The sequence below is a fragment of the Mus pahari genome, chromosome 12 (genome assembly GCF_900095145.1).
Source record: "Mus pahari chromosome 12, PAHARI_EIJ_v1.1, whole genome shotgun sequence".
Lineage (NCBI taxonomy): Eukaryota > Metazoa > Chordata > Mammalia > Rodentia > Muridae > Mus > Mus pahari.
Window position 1 is genome coordinate 6,567,909 of NC_034601.1, and position 14,389 is coordinate 6,582,297.

At 51.4% G+C, this 14,389-nt stretch overlaps 1 protein-coding gene across 4 annotated transcripts in view; it reads left to right on the plus strand.

The window, feature by feature from the left end:
- The window catches only part of Ciita (class II major histocompatibility complex transactivator), a 46,458-nt gene that overhangs the window by 17,759 nt on the left and 14,310 nt on the right, over positions 1–14,389 (plus strand). For 2 of the 4 annotated variants that reach the window (XM_021209364.2, XM_021209367.2), the window contains exons 2-11: positions 1,843–1,989; positions 2,213–2,308; positions 3,696–3,758; positions 3,897–3,977; positions 6,246–6,290; positions 6,744–6,878; positions 8,426–8,590; positions 9,225–9,293; positions 11,302–12,952; positions 13,723–13,881. In XM_021209364.2, coding sequence (XP_021065023.1) covers positions 1,843–1,989; positions 2,213–2,308; positions 3,696–3,758; positions 3,897–3,977; positions 6,246–6,290; positions 6,744–6,878; positions 8,426–8,590; positions 9,225–9,293; positions 11,302–12,952; positions 13,723–13,881 — 2,611 coding nt within the window. The remainder of the gene's footprint in view (positions 1–1,842; positions 1,990–2,212; positions 2,309–3,695; positions 3,759–3,896; positions 3,978–6,245; positions 6,291–6,743; positions 6,879–8,425; positions 8,591–9,224; positions 9,294–11,301; positions 12,953–13,722; positions 13,882–14,389) is intronic. The other 2 variants (XM_021209365.2, XM_029544487.1) reach the window with 1 other exon arrangement.

Consider the following 14,389-nt stretch of genomic DNA (forward strand, 5'->3'; position numbering starts at 1 on the left):
TTGACAACTTACAGGGTGGCAAAAACATCGGATTGGTCATTTAAAACAAACTCTACCGGGCTGGAGAGATGTCTCCGGTGTTAATTTTGCTTGTTGCTCTTCCAGAGGACCAGAGTTCAGTTTCTGGCGTCCACATTAAGCTGCTCACCACTGCCTGTAACTCCAGCTATGGGGGTTACCACACCCTCTTCTGATATGTGTGGGCACTTCACACACACACACACACACACACACACTACCATCTTCATCTGCTGAGACACAGCAGCGCTGCCAGCACCCTGGAGCTACCTACCTGCCGACACTTTGACTTTTATGCTGTCATTTTGTGGACATCTTGGAACCTTTAAATCTTGAATTCATTGAGCACTTCCGTTCACAGCATGATCATTAACCCAACTGAAACAAAAGTAACCTCACAAAACCTAAACCCTCTACTGTAGTTCATAGTGGGGACAGAAATGTCCCCAAAGGACTAATGGTAGAAAGTGCCAGAGATGTCTTCTCAAACCAGAGATGTCTTCTCAAATGGGTGTGGAAGTCTCGGGGAAAGTCAGTTTGCAGAGGGTTTGCTAAAAAAAACTGCCAATTCACCCAATGGGCTCCCCCCTGCCCATTCACCCAATGGGCTCCCACACTGACCATTCACCCAGTGGGCTCCCACACTGCCCATTCACCAAATGGGCTCCTCACACACAACGTACACAGACTTTTCCTCAGAAGAGGAAACTGCCTTGTCACCTGTGTCTTCGTTTCTTAAATGTCGGCTGCAGAGGATGTGGCCCTGCCACCATTACCCTAATTCATCTAAGAGACAGGAACATAATTAGCTAAGGGAAGCCGGAGGGTGACACATGAGAAGCTTGACATCCAATTCCAGGAACTTGGGCTGTCTGGGAGTTCTGACTAGACACTGTCCCTGTGTGTGCTGCAGGCTTGGGTGGGACAGCCTGTTGGTTACTTACCTCACTGCTGTGAGGAAGTACTCAACAAAAGCAGCTTAAGGAAGCACTGATTCTGACTCATCGTCTGAAAGCCCAGGCCGTTGTGTAAGGAAGGCCTGGTGACAGGGCTGTGAGGCAGATAGTCGGTCACACTGCATCTGCTCTCGAAAAGCAGAGAGAGATGAATGCTGGTGCTTAGCTCATATTCTGGATGAGTCTTCCCACCTCAATCAACGCCATCTAGAAACTCCCTCATAGGCATGGCTACAGGGTGGGGAAGCTCAGTGGTCAGGGTCTTTGCTATCCCTATATGGCTTGAGCCCCATGGACAGCTAAAGAGGACACTTCTTCCCACGGGGGTGAGCAAGGCCATCTTTGCCTCCCATCCCTTTTGGAACCACTGGCAGAGGAGAAGGTCTATTTGAGAGGCTTATGAATCAACTCCAAAGCAAGTGGGGACATAGGAAGCATGGCCCTGGAGGCACTGGGAGATCCCCAAGCCAAGACCTGAGGAGACCTGGGCATGAGTGGATGTGGGTGCATTCTGGTGAGAAGATCCCATCTGGAGCAAAGAGACCCTTCCCTGAAGTCTCCCCAGAACGATGAGCTTTCTGCGACTGGAGGCTTGCATGTGACTGTCACATGGCACAGAGCCACCCTTGACCTTTCGGGGTTCCACAGGAACATTCCCTCTCCACACTCCAGAAAATGGGTACTTAAAGAGGATAAATCACTTGCCTAAGGCCTCAGATGGGATTCAAACTCCTCTCTAGTGTCTGGAGCCCTGTTGTTCATATTCTTGGGCTCCTCCCACCCCCAGCCCTCAGCAGCAGTGCAAATTCACTCTCTGCCTTTGCCTACCATAATCCGATGACATATCTGAGTGTATCTCTCCTCCTAGGCCATAGTCTGTGTGCCACCATGGAACTGGGGTCTCCAGAGGGCAGCTACCTGGAGCTCCTTAACAGTGATGCCGACCCCCTACATCTCTATCACCTCCATGACCAGATGGACCTGGCCGGGGAGGAGGAGATCGAACTCAGCTCAGGTGGGTCCCGTTCCCTGGGGCCTCTCCTGGCCTTCTCAGTCCTTCGGCAGGCGGGAGGCAGTTAGCAAGCTGGAGGAAAAGCACTGGCTGCCTGTCAGGACCATGGACAGCTCCCAGCCCTCGCTCATTGCGCTGACCCTCACCTGGAGAAGATCTCAGCCCTTCCTCACTACCCATTCCCCCAGACACCCCAGGCTTCATCCTACGGGCTTTCCCCTTGCAGAGCCAGACACAGACACCATCAACTGCGACCAGTTCAGCAAGCTGCTGCAGGACATGGAAATGGATGAAGAGACCCGAGAGGCCTATGCCAACATTGGTAAGGAGGTGGTGGAGGCCAGAGAAAGGACCAAGAAGAAGAGTCTCTTTCACTAATGTCACTAGGTCCTTCCCACCAAAATTACAGCCAGGGTCAGCAAATAGGCCTGGAAGGGAGGGGACTTAGAGGAGGAGAAGGAGGAAGAAGAAGAGGAGGGGGTAGGGAAAGACTAAAGGGATGCAGACCCCTTCCCTGATGGCTACCAAGCCATTCACATCCCTTTACAGTACTTCCCTTACTGTTTCTTTATGCTTTTTGCTTGCTAGGTTTGTTTTATTTTGCTTCTGAGACAAGGTCTTTTGTAGCCCAGGCTGTTCTGGAATCATGTATCCCAGGCCAGTCTCAAACTCATGGCAATGCTCCAGCCTCAGCCCTCCACATGTGGAATCACAGCAGGTACCACATCCAGCGCTACACTTCCATTCCCATTTTTCTCTGCTCCTCTTTTACACAAAGCTCACACCACATACCCTTTCCCAGCACCTAAGCCAATGAGCTGCCATTGTGTCAGCCGACACTGGCAATGTGTTAGTTGTTACACTCGTAAGACCACACTGACGCCTTGGGGCAGCGGATTCTCTGTGACATGAGAATCTTCTAGTCACAGAGGAGGAAACTGATGGGGAGAGAGATGGAGCGGTCTCAAGGCTGAGTCAGATGGCCGATCTGAAATCCCATGCCAAGGCTCCACACTTCCAAGCCCTGACTTAAATACGAAAAGGAAGTGTCTGAAATTGAGCAGTTTGACAAGACATGTCCATCAAGGTAGCTTCATGGGGTAATAGCGTTTGCCACCAAGCCTGGTGAACTGAATTTAAGACCCAGGAGTCAGGTAGTTTAAAGATAGGACAGACTCCTGCCAGTTGTCCTACAACATACTTCTAACATTTCTGTCCACCTCTGGATAGCACCCACTATTTGTTCTCTTCATTCAGATGAGGAAACAGGAACCAGAAACATTAAGCAACCAGCCCAAGATGGTCGGTCCAGCAAAGGGAGCTAGTGGGGGATAAAGACAGAATTTGAACTCATCCCAGTGGCAGACATTTTTACGGGCACATACCTTACTCATCTAATAAGACAGAAAACACATGAAAAGCAATGTCTGTTTGCTCATTCACTCAAAGTATACTCAGTAACTTTTATAGAGACCCTACTGGGCACCAGCCCAGAAGGCCCTTGGCCTGAGGCTAGACACACAGCAAGACTTCGGGGGACCCTTTGTTTGGTTTTGGTTTTTGGTTTTAAGACAGGATCTCTCTACATCGCCCTGGCTGTCCTGGAACTTTGTAGACCAGGCTGGCCTCGAACTAAGAGATCTGCTCTGAGGCATGCACCACCACCTTGGGAACCTTTTTGACTGACCATATGCTTCCTTATCTGGCAGCGGAACTGGATCAGTACGTGTTCCAGGATACCCAGCTGGAGGGCCTGAGCAAGGACCTCTTCAGTAAGTCGGGGGAAGTTGATCTAGGCTCAGCCTTTAGTCCTTCCTGACCTGAAGAAATGGCTGACAGCCACACCTCCTCATGGTGGCTTTCCCAGGGGTTCTGTGATTGTGATGTGGGCCTCTGGTGTTTCTCCAAAGTAGAGCACATCGGAGCAGAAGAAGGCTTTGGTGAGAACATAGAGATCCCTGTGGAAGCAGGACAGAAACCTCAGAAGAGACGTGAGTGAGCCCCTCCCTGATCCAGCCTGTCCTTTCTCAGATCCGGTCCTTCTGTCTGCAGCCTGCTGTGTCACACTTGTCTCCATTTAGTCCTATCTGTCTCCCCACCACATCCCCATGCCATGCAACTCTAGAGCCCCCCCCCCGGGGAGTCTATGTGGGATGTGGTCTATGTGGTCAATGGAGGTCTATGCTTTGATTCCTGCTCCTCAATGACTGAGCCCTGCTTCCCTTTGGGTCTCTGAGGAATATCTCTTTAAGCAATGGGTAAGGCCTCAGGCAGGACTGGGATGGGATCCCGAATCTGCTGTTTATAGGCTGTGTTACCTTGACTAGGGACCTCCACCCCTCCTGCCCTCTCTCCTGCCTCCTTAGTCTGTCCTCTCTGGGTGGCTATTGATGCCTTCCTATGCATATTAGGGCACCCCTGCCTTGCTGACCCTCTGGTTGTCATAAGATACATCTGAGAGGCCTGTGAGGCCTGTCCAACCTCCTCTTCTGCCTCATCACAGAGCGACGCTACTTTGGCAGCCTGCCCCACTGTTCCCAAAATGTTTTTCTCTCACCCTTCCATAGTTGGGTCCTTCAAAGCCATTAGCTTACTTTGTCCAGGAAACTCTCCCTGACCACACATCCACATAAGGTTGCTGTCTTACTTATGCTTATTTCTCTCTCTTTTTTTAATGTATGTATTTGATATCTGTGGATGCTTTGCCTGCATGTGTGTCTGTGTACCACATGAGTGATGCCTGCAGAGGCCAGAAGAGAGCCTCAGATCCCCCAGAGACAAGAATTACAGATTGTTGTGAGCCATCATGTGGGTTCTGGGAATTGAACTCAGGTCTTGTGGGAGAGCAGATGGTACTCTTAACCACTGAGCCATCTCTCCTGTCCTTAGTGTGTGTGTGTGTGTGTGTGTGTGTGTGTGTGTGTGTGTGTGTGTGTGTGTCCCAGGCCTTTTGCATGCCAGGCAAACATTTTACATTAAACTGCATCCCCAAGCCCTGTAATATTTATTTCTTGGTGGTCATGGGAATCTGGCATGGCATGTGCTATAAACATCTAAAGTCCTAAGAATAGACAATGGCTAAATTTGCATCTACTCCCCTTCCTGGCCTTAGGATCTCTCCCTGAAGACAGTTTGTGTCCACCACTCTCTTTGAGCCTTGTTGGAATACTCCGCTCACTTGTTCTACCCCCACCACACACGCACATACACACTCACACACACTCACACACACACCTGAGCACACACACATCAACATACATATGAACACACACCTATGCATACACATAAGGCATAGACATATGTGCATATGCATATACACACAAACATATGTACATATATACAAGTGCACACACATGCACACACTATTAGCCTCTGCCCTCTGCCATGTGTGGGAGGGCATTTCAAGATTGCTGATGGAGAACACAAGGGTCTGTCTGCAGATTCCCCCTTCTGTCTTCTCCTCTCTCCCTTCTTCCCTTCCTCCCTTTTGCAGATTTCTTTCTTTCTATTGTCGTGTGTATGGGCACACACATACTATGGTGAGTATGTCAGTATCAGACAGCTCCGGGATTAGTTCTCTTCCCCCTTTATTCTCTCCCTCTTCCCTTCTTCCCTCTCTTCTTTCCTTCCCTGCACCCAGCCCCCCTCCCCAGGTTGATACTGGGGTCTATTTGCCTTGAGATGCTTCATCCATTAGTAGATTCCTTGGTCCATCTATCCATCGCTTCAGGGTGTCAAGGCAGCAAATTACAGCCTATGGTCCCCTTTGCTGCCTGCCCCTCAGCAGCATCCTGGCTCTTTCCCACCTGACCCAAGCTGCATCCTTGAGTGGCTGCCCCAGTCGCTGAGGGACATGGTTTTCACCACTAACCTGTCGAGATAATCTCTGCTTCCCACTGTCGTCTGTAAGTGGACACATGCATGCAAAGGTATAGGATCCACAGAGGAAGGATTGAGGCTCTCTGGCAGGCTGTGAGGGCAACCTGAGCCAGAGCACTTGGCTCCAGTAGTTTTGCAGCTCTAGCCTCACGTGATCTGTGACTCCGCCTCTCCCTTACTCTCACCTACCTGCCAAGATGCTTTATAGCTAAGACATGGGCTCCAGCCCTGGAACTGGCCAGCACCCTGAGCTATAGGGAAGAAGTGGGACACGGTTTCTCAATTCCTCAGGCAAGGTCACAGAGCCTGCTGGGACTCAAGAAATCTCCATGGCTGGGTACATCCCAACCCAGGGCCACTGACCGGGGTTCTCTTTGCAGGCTTCCCAGAAGAGCATGCTATGGACTCAAAGCACAGGAAGCTAGGTGAGATGGGCAGGTGGTTCAGAGGGTCCCATTTAGGGGAGCACAGCCCCCCCCCCTCAAATGCAGCACAAGCCAGCACTGAACACCAGGGATCAGGGCTGGAGTAGTTCAGAGGTAGAGTGTGTGACTACTGTGAACGAGGCCCTCATTAAGTTCTAGCAACATAGGAGGAAGAGGAAAGGAGGGAGGAAGGAAAGGGGAAGAGAGAAGAAGAGAGGATGAAACATTCCCACTGAGGGAATCTACTGCTGTCCCTGCCCACTTGTCACCCCTCCATGTCTCTGTCAGCCACACCACTAGGTGCTAGGGACACCACTATAGGCAAGACAGGCTCAGCTGCTGCTCCTGGAGAAATAAGTGCCCCCCGAGAGGGAGTTGGTCTTTCACCCCGCATCACTAAACAGAAGATGGGTGCTGTGAACAATCCCCCCTCACAGCCTCTGTCTCCTGCAGCGCCCACCTCTAGGACCTCACTGAACTATTTGGATCTCCCCACTGGGCACATCCAGATCTTCACCACTCTGCCCCAGGGACTCTGGCAAATCTCCGGGGCTGGCACAGGGCTCTCCAGTGTCCTAATCTACCGCGGTGAGTGTGGGAGCCCAGCATTAAAGCTGACTGCCTCTCCTTCCTCCCTAACCCCTGACCTTGTTCTTTCCCATTGCAGACATTGGTCATTGTGATAGCACATAGTCATAAATCCTCTCTCCCCAAACCTGTCTCTGTCTTTGTTTCTCCCAAAAAAGCCAAGTACGGGAGCGTCTCTAAGGTGGTCTGCCTATGTGATCAGTCTTGTAGCCGTCTCTGTGTTGTTATTTCCTCTCCCCTCAGTTTTTCTTCATTAAAAATACTTTATTAGTATTTGTGCACGTACACATCAGAGTGCGTGGCTGCAAGGCTTGAAGAAGCCAGAGGCGACAGGTCTCTCTGGAGTGGGAGACACAGGCTGTTGTGAGCAGCCTCCTGTGGATGCTGGGAGTCAAATCAGGACCACTGGGAAAGCAGTACATGCTCTTACTCACTGTGCCATCTCTCCAGCCCTTAAAAACAAAGCAAGACAAACAAATGAAACCCCTCATTTTTATTTTTAAACTCTGACATTGATCGTACTCACTATTCAATCAAACAATAAGAGACTGGAGACTTGACTGTCTCCTCCCCTCTTGCCAGCCTGCTGGGATGAGGTTTGCTGTGCATCTGTGCGCAGCTCTCTCTAATCTGCCTTGTTTCTGACCAATTAAATGTTGATCCACCGTAGAAAGGCTGCCAATAAGCCCCAGGAAGGCATGGCTGGGCTTTAAGGGACGAGGTGGGGATGCTTCAAGCCCACAGCCTCCTTAGACAAGGGCTTCCCAGAAGCAACGGGGCAACTTCTAACATGTAGGGAAATGAGTGCTGACCATACTGTGGGGGTGCCAGGGAGCAGCTGCTTCAGGCACCCTCTGAGCATACTGTGTCCACTTCACATGGGGACAGGATGTTCTCTCCCCAGTTGAACCTTGGATGCCATCGATGGGAGGTTCCTTCTCTCCGCAAACTCAGCAAGTGCTCACCTCGAGAGCAATAAGAGATCATTTATTCCAAAGCCAGATATGAGTGACCACAGCTGGAAACACAGAGTCAGGGTGCCTCAAATACTACATTCCAACATGGTTACAATTAAATGAACGATTTATAGTGACAGAACAAGAGAGTTTAAGTCAAAGTATTTTGCAAATATATTGGCGCAAGCCTCAGCATTACAGCAAAGAGAGATGCCTCCGTTAGCATCCACACCTGATATCTGATGGCCTTCTTAGCCTCTGGGTTGGTGGAAATAGCATCTGGTACATTCTCAAAAGGATTTTTACCTAAAGTCTTAAGGATGCTAGTTTAAACACAGAGGTGGGCAATTAATGTTTGTGGGGTGGGTGCTAAAGAGTACCCAAGACAATTTGGCTCTGAACCTGCAAACTTCCAGCTCTCCACAGGCCCAGAAGTCCTAACTAGTCAGTCAGCGTTTAACACAGAGGTAGTGCTCTCCCCACTCCAGGAGAAAGTCAGTTCACACTCTACCATCTGATTGGAGCAGCGATAACCCCAGCACATTTCTGGATGTGCTCCTAATGGATATATCCTCCTTATCTTTGGTGTAGGTGAGATGCCCCAGGTCAACCAAATACTCCCTTCAAGCAACCCCACTATCCTCACTCTCCCCCAGTCCCCAGACCGGCCTGGCTCCACCAGCCCCTTCACACCCTCTGCAGCTGACCTGCCCAGCATGCCCGAACCTGCGCTGACCTCCCGCGTAAATGAGACAGGTGAGGCCTGGGGCCCTGAAAGAAGCGTTGGAAACAGGCCTGGGGGAAGGATATTTCTCAGACAGTCAGAGCTGCCTGAGGAGATGGGCAAGTCAGCCCATGGATGACGGATCATGAGGGAGGGTGCGTGAGGACTGGAGCAGAGAGTGTGACTGAGGGCCGGAGGACAGCCGGAACACATATGTCCATCCAAGCAGAACCACAAGCCGCAAGCCTCCTGTTGGTCCTTGGGGTGAAAGCAGACTCTACTGAAACTGGAAGCCCAGGCTTTACTTATAGAACATGTGTTCGAATGTGGCTCTTCTTTGTCTGGAGACAGGGTCTTGCTATATAGCCCTAACTGACCTGCAACTCAATATATACCTATTAAATTGACTGTAAACTTGCAGAATTTTTACCTAACCCCTGAGAACTGGGATTATACATACTGCAGTGTCTGGCTTATCATAACCGTTAGAGCATTGGTTTAATTTTTTTTTCTTAAACTGGAGACATCAGATACAGTCTTGGGCAGCCTTGCAGCCTGGTCTTGGAGCTCAGGCACGTGGTCCTGCCCTCAGCATGCCCTACCACTGGGAGGAGTCCATGGGCACTTCCCCAGACTCTAACTTGACACTGACTTCTCCATCCTTAGAGGACACAACATCTCCCTCCCCATGCCAAGAGGGTCCCGAGTCTTCCATCGAGCTTCCAAAATGGCCAGGTGAGTGACAGTAGGCCCTCTGTCCTGGAGACCTGACATGAAAGCTCAAAGCACTTCATTCATTCAGTTCCTGGTCAGTTCCTTGTCGTGGGCTCACTTGCTCATTCATCCATTCATTAAGCCATTTGTGCATCACCCAGTTGATTTCCCCATTGTTTAACATCTGCTCTGCCATTGGAGCCGTAGTACACAGACTTAAGTCCCTTTCCCTGGGAGGCACTGTGGATGAAGGAGGTTAAGTGTGGAGCCACAGAACAATGGAGGATGGTCAGCTATTAAAGAATAGCTAAGCCCCCAGGGTGCCCCTTCTGCAGTGCATCCCCAGGCTTTGTACTATAGACTCCCCAGTCCCAGGGTCACCACCAGGTCACAGATGAACTAGCCCAAGGCATAGCAGGGCACCACACAAATGAGTTCCCAAGTCTCAACCTTTTGGGCTTTTGGTTTTTGTTGTTGCTGCTGACACCGTTTGTTTGTTTGTTTGTTTGTTAATGAGACAGACTCTCATTATTTGGCTCACACTGTTGAACTGACTCTGTAACTTAGGTTGGCCTCAAACTCACATCCCTATTGTCTCAGCCTCTTGAGTACTAAGGTTATAGGTATGCAACACTGTATCCAGTGCCTTCACTCTCCCTCCCTCCCTCCCTCCCTCTCTCCCTTGTTCCTTCCTTTATTTATTCCTTTCTTCTGTTTTCTTTCTTTCTAACTTGCTATGTAGCTGAGGAAAACTTCCAATCTTCCTGCCCCTACCTCCCAAGTCCTGGGATTACGGGCATGTACCACCACATTCCTGGCTATGAAACCCAGGGTGACATACACACTAGGCAGGCACTCTGTCAACAGCTACAACCTCACCAGCCCCGCTGTCTTTTTTTTTTTTTTTTTTTTTTTTTTTTTTATACACCCCATAACACACACCAACACACATCATATCTAGCTTACATATAATAAATAAATAAATTTAAAAAAAAAAAAAAAAATTCTCCTTTTTTTTTTTTTTTTTTTTTTTTTTTTAAGGCTTTGAATCATGTTTGTTTGTTTAGTGTGTGTGTGTGTGTGTGTGTTTCAGGCTTCACATATGAAAGGAAACATGTGATATATGTCTTTCTAAGCCTGGCTCATCTCACTTAACATGTTGAATCCACAAATGACAACTCCCCTCCCAAACCCCATAGGGATTGTAGGACCCCCCCCTCGCGAGGAACTCCCTCGGGTCCTCAGGTCACGGGAGTTAGGGTCCCCCAGGAACTCGACAGACAGGCCTTCTTGATATAACCACACGAGGCACTTTTATTGGCGGAACTCCGGTTCGACTCGTATCTCACGCAGGAGACAGAGGAAGTCGACCCTGAAACCCAAAAGCTTGGGGTTTTTTAAAGGGTGAGGGTCGGGGTATGGGGAGAATTGGCGTGATTACATGCAATTGGTTCATTTAAACATAGCATATTAGCAGAAGAGTACGTGCAGACTGAAACGTTTAGAAATTTTAAGGGCCTGAGGTTTATCAGGGGCAGCAGGACACCTGGTTGATGTATGACTCTTTTGGGGGGGGGCAGTAAACTAGGGGAGGCATCTTCCTGCCAGATGGCTGTGGAGTCAGTCAGCCCTGATAGCTCTAGGGGAGGCGCCTTCCTCCCAAATGGCTAAAGTTAGCCCTGATAGCTCAGTTCCTGCATTCTTTTCCTTATCTTTATGGCCGGGCTTGTATTTTCACAGTATTCGGCCCTGAGTCTTACTTTTTTGAAACTTACTCTTTTAATTTTACATTTCCAAACCTTGAATCTATATAATTTTCCCTTTCAGGGATGAGTGGCCCAGTCTAGTGAGTAACTGAAGGGTTAAGGCAGGTCATGGGCCCTGGTTTTATCCACTCCTCTGGGAGAGCAGGAGGGTGTGGCTGAATGAGTGAGCTATGGGAAAACTCGTGAGAGGGGCAGCTCTGACCACCTCACCTTCCCCAACCCCTACTCCACTAACACACTCTGACTCACTCTGGCTTTTGTAGAGGCTGTGGAGCGATTCCAGCACTCCCTACAGGACAAATACAAGGCGTTGCCCGAGAGCCCAAGTGGGCCTCTGGTGGCCGTGCAGCTGGTACGGGCCAGGCTGGAAAGAGGCAGCAACAAGAGCCAGGAAAGGGAGCTGGCCACTCCCGACTGGACAGAGCGCCAGCTAGCCCACGGTGGTCTGGCAGAGGTACTTCAGGTTGTCGGTGACTGCAGGCGACCACGAGAGACACAGGTGGTCGCTGTGCTGGGCAAGGCTGGCCAGGGCAAGAGCCACTGGGCCAGGACAGTGAGCCACACCTGGGCATGTGGCCAGTTGCTACAATATGACTTTGTCTTCTATGTCCCCTGTCATTGCTTGGATCGTCCCGGGGACACCTACCACCTGCGGGATCTGCTCTGTCCCCCGAGCCTGCAGCCACTGGCCATGGATGACGAGGTCTTTGATTATATAGTGAGGCAGCCAGACCGTGTCCTGCTCATTCTAGATGCTTTTGAGGAGCTAGAGGCCCAAGACAGCCTCCTGCACGGACCCTGTGGACCTCTGTCCCCAGAGCCCCGCTCCCTCCGGGGACTGCTGGCTGGCATCTTCCAGCGGAAACTGCTGCGAGGCTGCACGCTGCTCCTCACAGCCCGGCCCCGGGGCCGCCTGGCTCAGAGCCTGAGCAAGGCAGATGCCATCTTTGAGGTGCCCAGCTTCTCTACCAAGCAGGCCCAGACTTACATGAGGCACTACTTTGAGAACTCGGGGACAGCGGGGAACCAAGACAAGGCCCTGGGCCTCCTGGAGGGCCAGCCTCTTCTCCTCAGCTATAGTCACAGCCCTGTTCTGTGCAGGTCTGTGTGCCAACTCTCCAAGGCCCTGCTGGAACAGGGCACAGAGGCCCAGCTACCTTGTACACTTACCGGACTCTATGTGGGCCTGCTAGGCCCTGCAGCTCGGAACAGTCCTCCCGGAGCCTTAGTTGAGCTGGCCAAGCTGGCCTGGGAGCTGGGACGAAGACACCAAAGCACCTTGCAAGAGACCCAGTTTTCATCAGTGGAGGTGAAGACCTGGGCAGTGACGCAAGGCTTGATGCAGCAGACCCTGGGGACCACAGAGGCTCAACTGGCCTTCTCCAGTTTTCTGCTACAGTGTTTCCTGGGTGCTGTGTGGCTGGCACAGTGCAATGAAATCAAAGACAAGGAGCTGCCACAGTACCTGGCCTTGACACCAAGGAAGAAGAGGCCCTATGACAACTGGCTGGAGGGTGTACCACGCTTTCTGGCTGGATTAGTTTTCCAGCCTAGAGCCCACTGCCTGGGAGCTCTGGTGGAGCCTGCGGTAGCTGCAGTGGCGGATAGGAAACAAAAGGTTCTTACCAGGTACCTGAAGCGCCTGAAGCTGGGGACGCTCCGGGCAGGGAGGTTGCTGGAGCTGCTCCACTGTGCCCACGAGTCACAGGAACCTGGGATTTGGGAGCATGTTGCACACCAGCTCCCTGGGCACCTCTCCTTCCTGGGCACCCGGCTCACACCCCCAGATGTGTACGTGCTGGGCAGGGCCTTGGAGACAGCCAGCCAGGACTTCTCCTTGGACCTTCGTCAGACTGGCATTGAGCCCTCTGGACTGGGAAACCTCGTGGGACTCAGCTGTGTCACCAGTTTCAGGTGTGGGCAGGGCACAGGGCAAGCATGGACTGTAACTCTGGGGACCCCTATTCCATGGGTACAGCATTAGATGGTACAGAATCGTCCCCCTCCAATTATAAGATGACAATACTGAGGGCCAGAGAAAGGTAACCATTGCCACTAGCCGTGCAACCTGTGGGGGAGAGTGTCATTCTTCTAACCAATATTTGAATACCTGCAGTGTGCCAGGCACTAGAACACATCTAGAATTGCAGCCTAGCCTGAATTCAGGTTGGTTTCATCCTTCAATCACTAGCGTGTGCCACCATTTTCTCAGGCTCAGAGACACCCCCCGCCCCCAGCTTCTCTGCCTCCAGGCTTTGTCGCTGCTCTTTGAATTCCGGCAGCAGAGCAATCTTCCCAGAATGGGAATCTGGTCAGGTTCCAGTACTGCTTGTAGCCCTGCAAGGATTCCCTGCGCCTCTCGGGATGGGGGTCTAAGTTCTTCCGTTCAGCCCAGTCAAGTCCATGTTGCAGTATGGTCGAGCACAGGGTCATCTCCAGGACAGTTCCTCCCACATCCCTGACACTCACGTTAGAAGGCCTGCCACAGTTGTGCCCAGAATTTAGCACTAAGCTTCCTGGCAGCCAGAGAAAAAGTGAACCAGTAAGGGCTGATGCGGTCTTGGAAGGAGGAAGTCAAGCTAAGAAAAGAGGCTCAGGAGGTGGGAGGTCCCTTTGCAGAGCCCCACCTGCCCTTGTGAGCTCGCCTTGGTGCTGTGCCTGGGTCTGAGGCCTTCCCTCCACAGGGCCTCCTTGAGTGATACAATGGCATTATGGGAGTCCCTTCAGCAACAGGGAGAAGCCCAGCTACTCCAAGCAGCAGAGGAGAAGTTCACCATTGAGCCATTTAAAGTCAAATCCCCCAAGGACGTGGAAGACCTGGACCGCCTCGTGCAGACCCAGAGGTGAGGAGGCAAGGGGTCAGAGGTAGGTCCAGACTGTGCAGGCAAGCTACATATGTCACATGCATGACCTAGCTACAGAGCTGCCCAGTAGCCTGACTCGACATGCCCACACAGGCATTCCCACACACTGCAGTCCCACCCAGCCAGGGACCCCGGTTTTGCCCTTTGCCCATTCAGAGCCTGACACCTTGTACCAGGCCCTTCACGGCCGAAGCCATAGGGATATCACCTGCTGGGGGCTAACAGGGAGACCTTCTGCACCTACTAACTGGTGGGACCCTCCTAGCCCCTCAGGCAGCTACAGACCCAGTGCCAGCACCATTTCAACTGTAACAGAGCCAAGGTGCAGAGGATAGGACACAAGGACAAGGACAGCATTGTTTAAGACCTAAGTGCTGCTGAGCGCTTTCTCCAAGTCCCTCCATGAGTCAGACACAGATAGAACCCTGAGGTATTCATATTCTCTGTCTCCATCTCTCTGTGTCTGTCTCTGTCTGTGTGTCTCTCT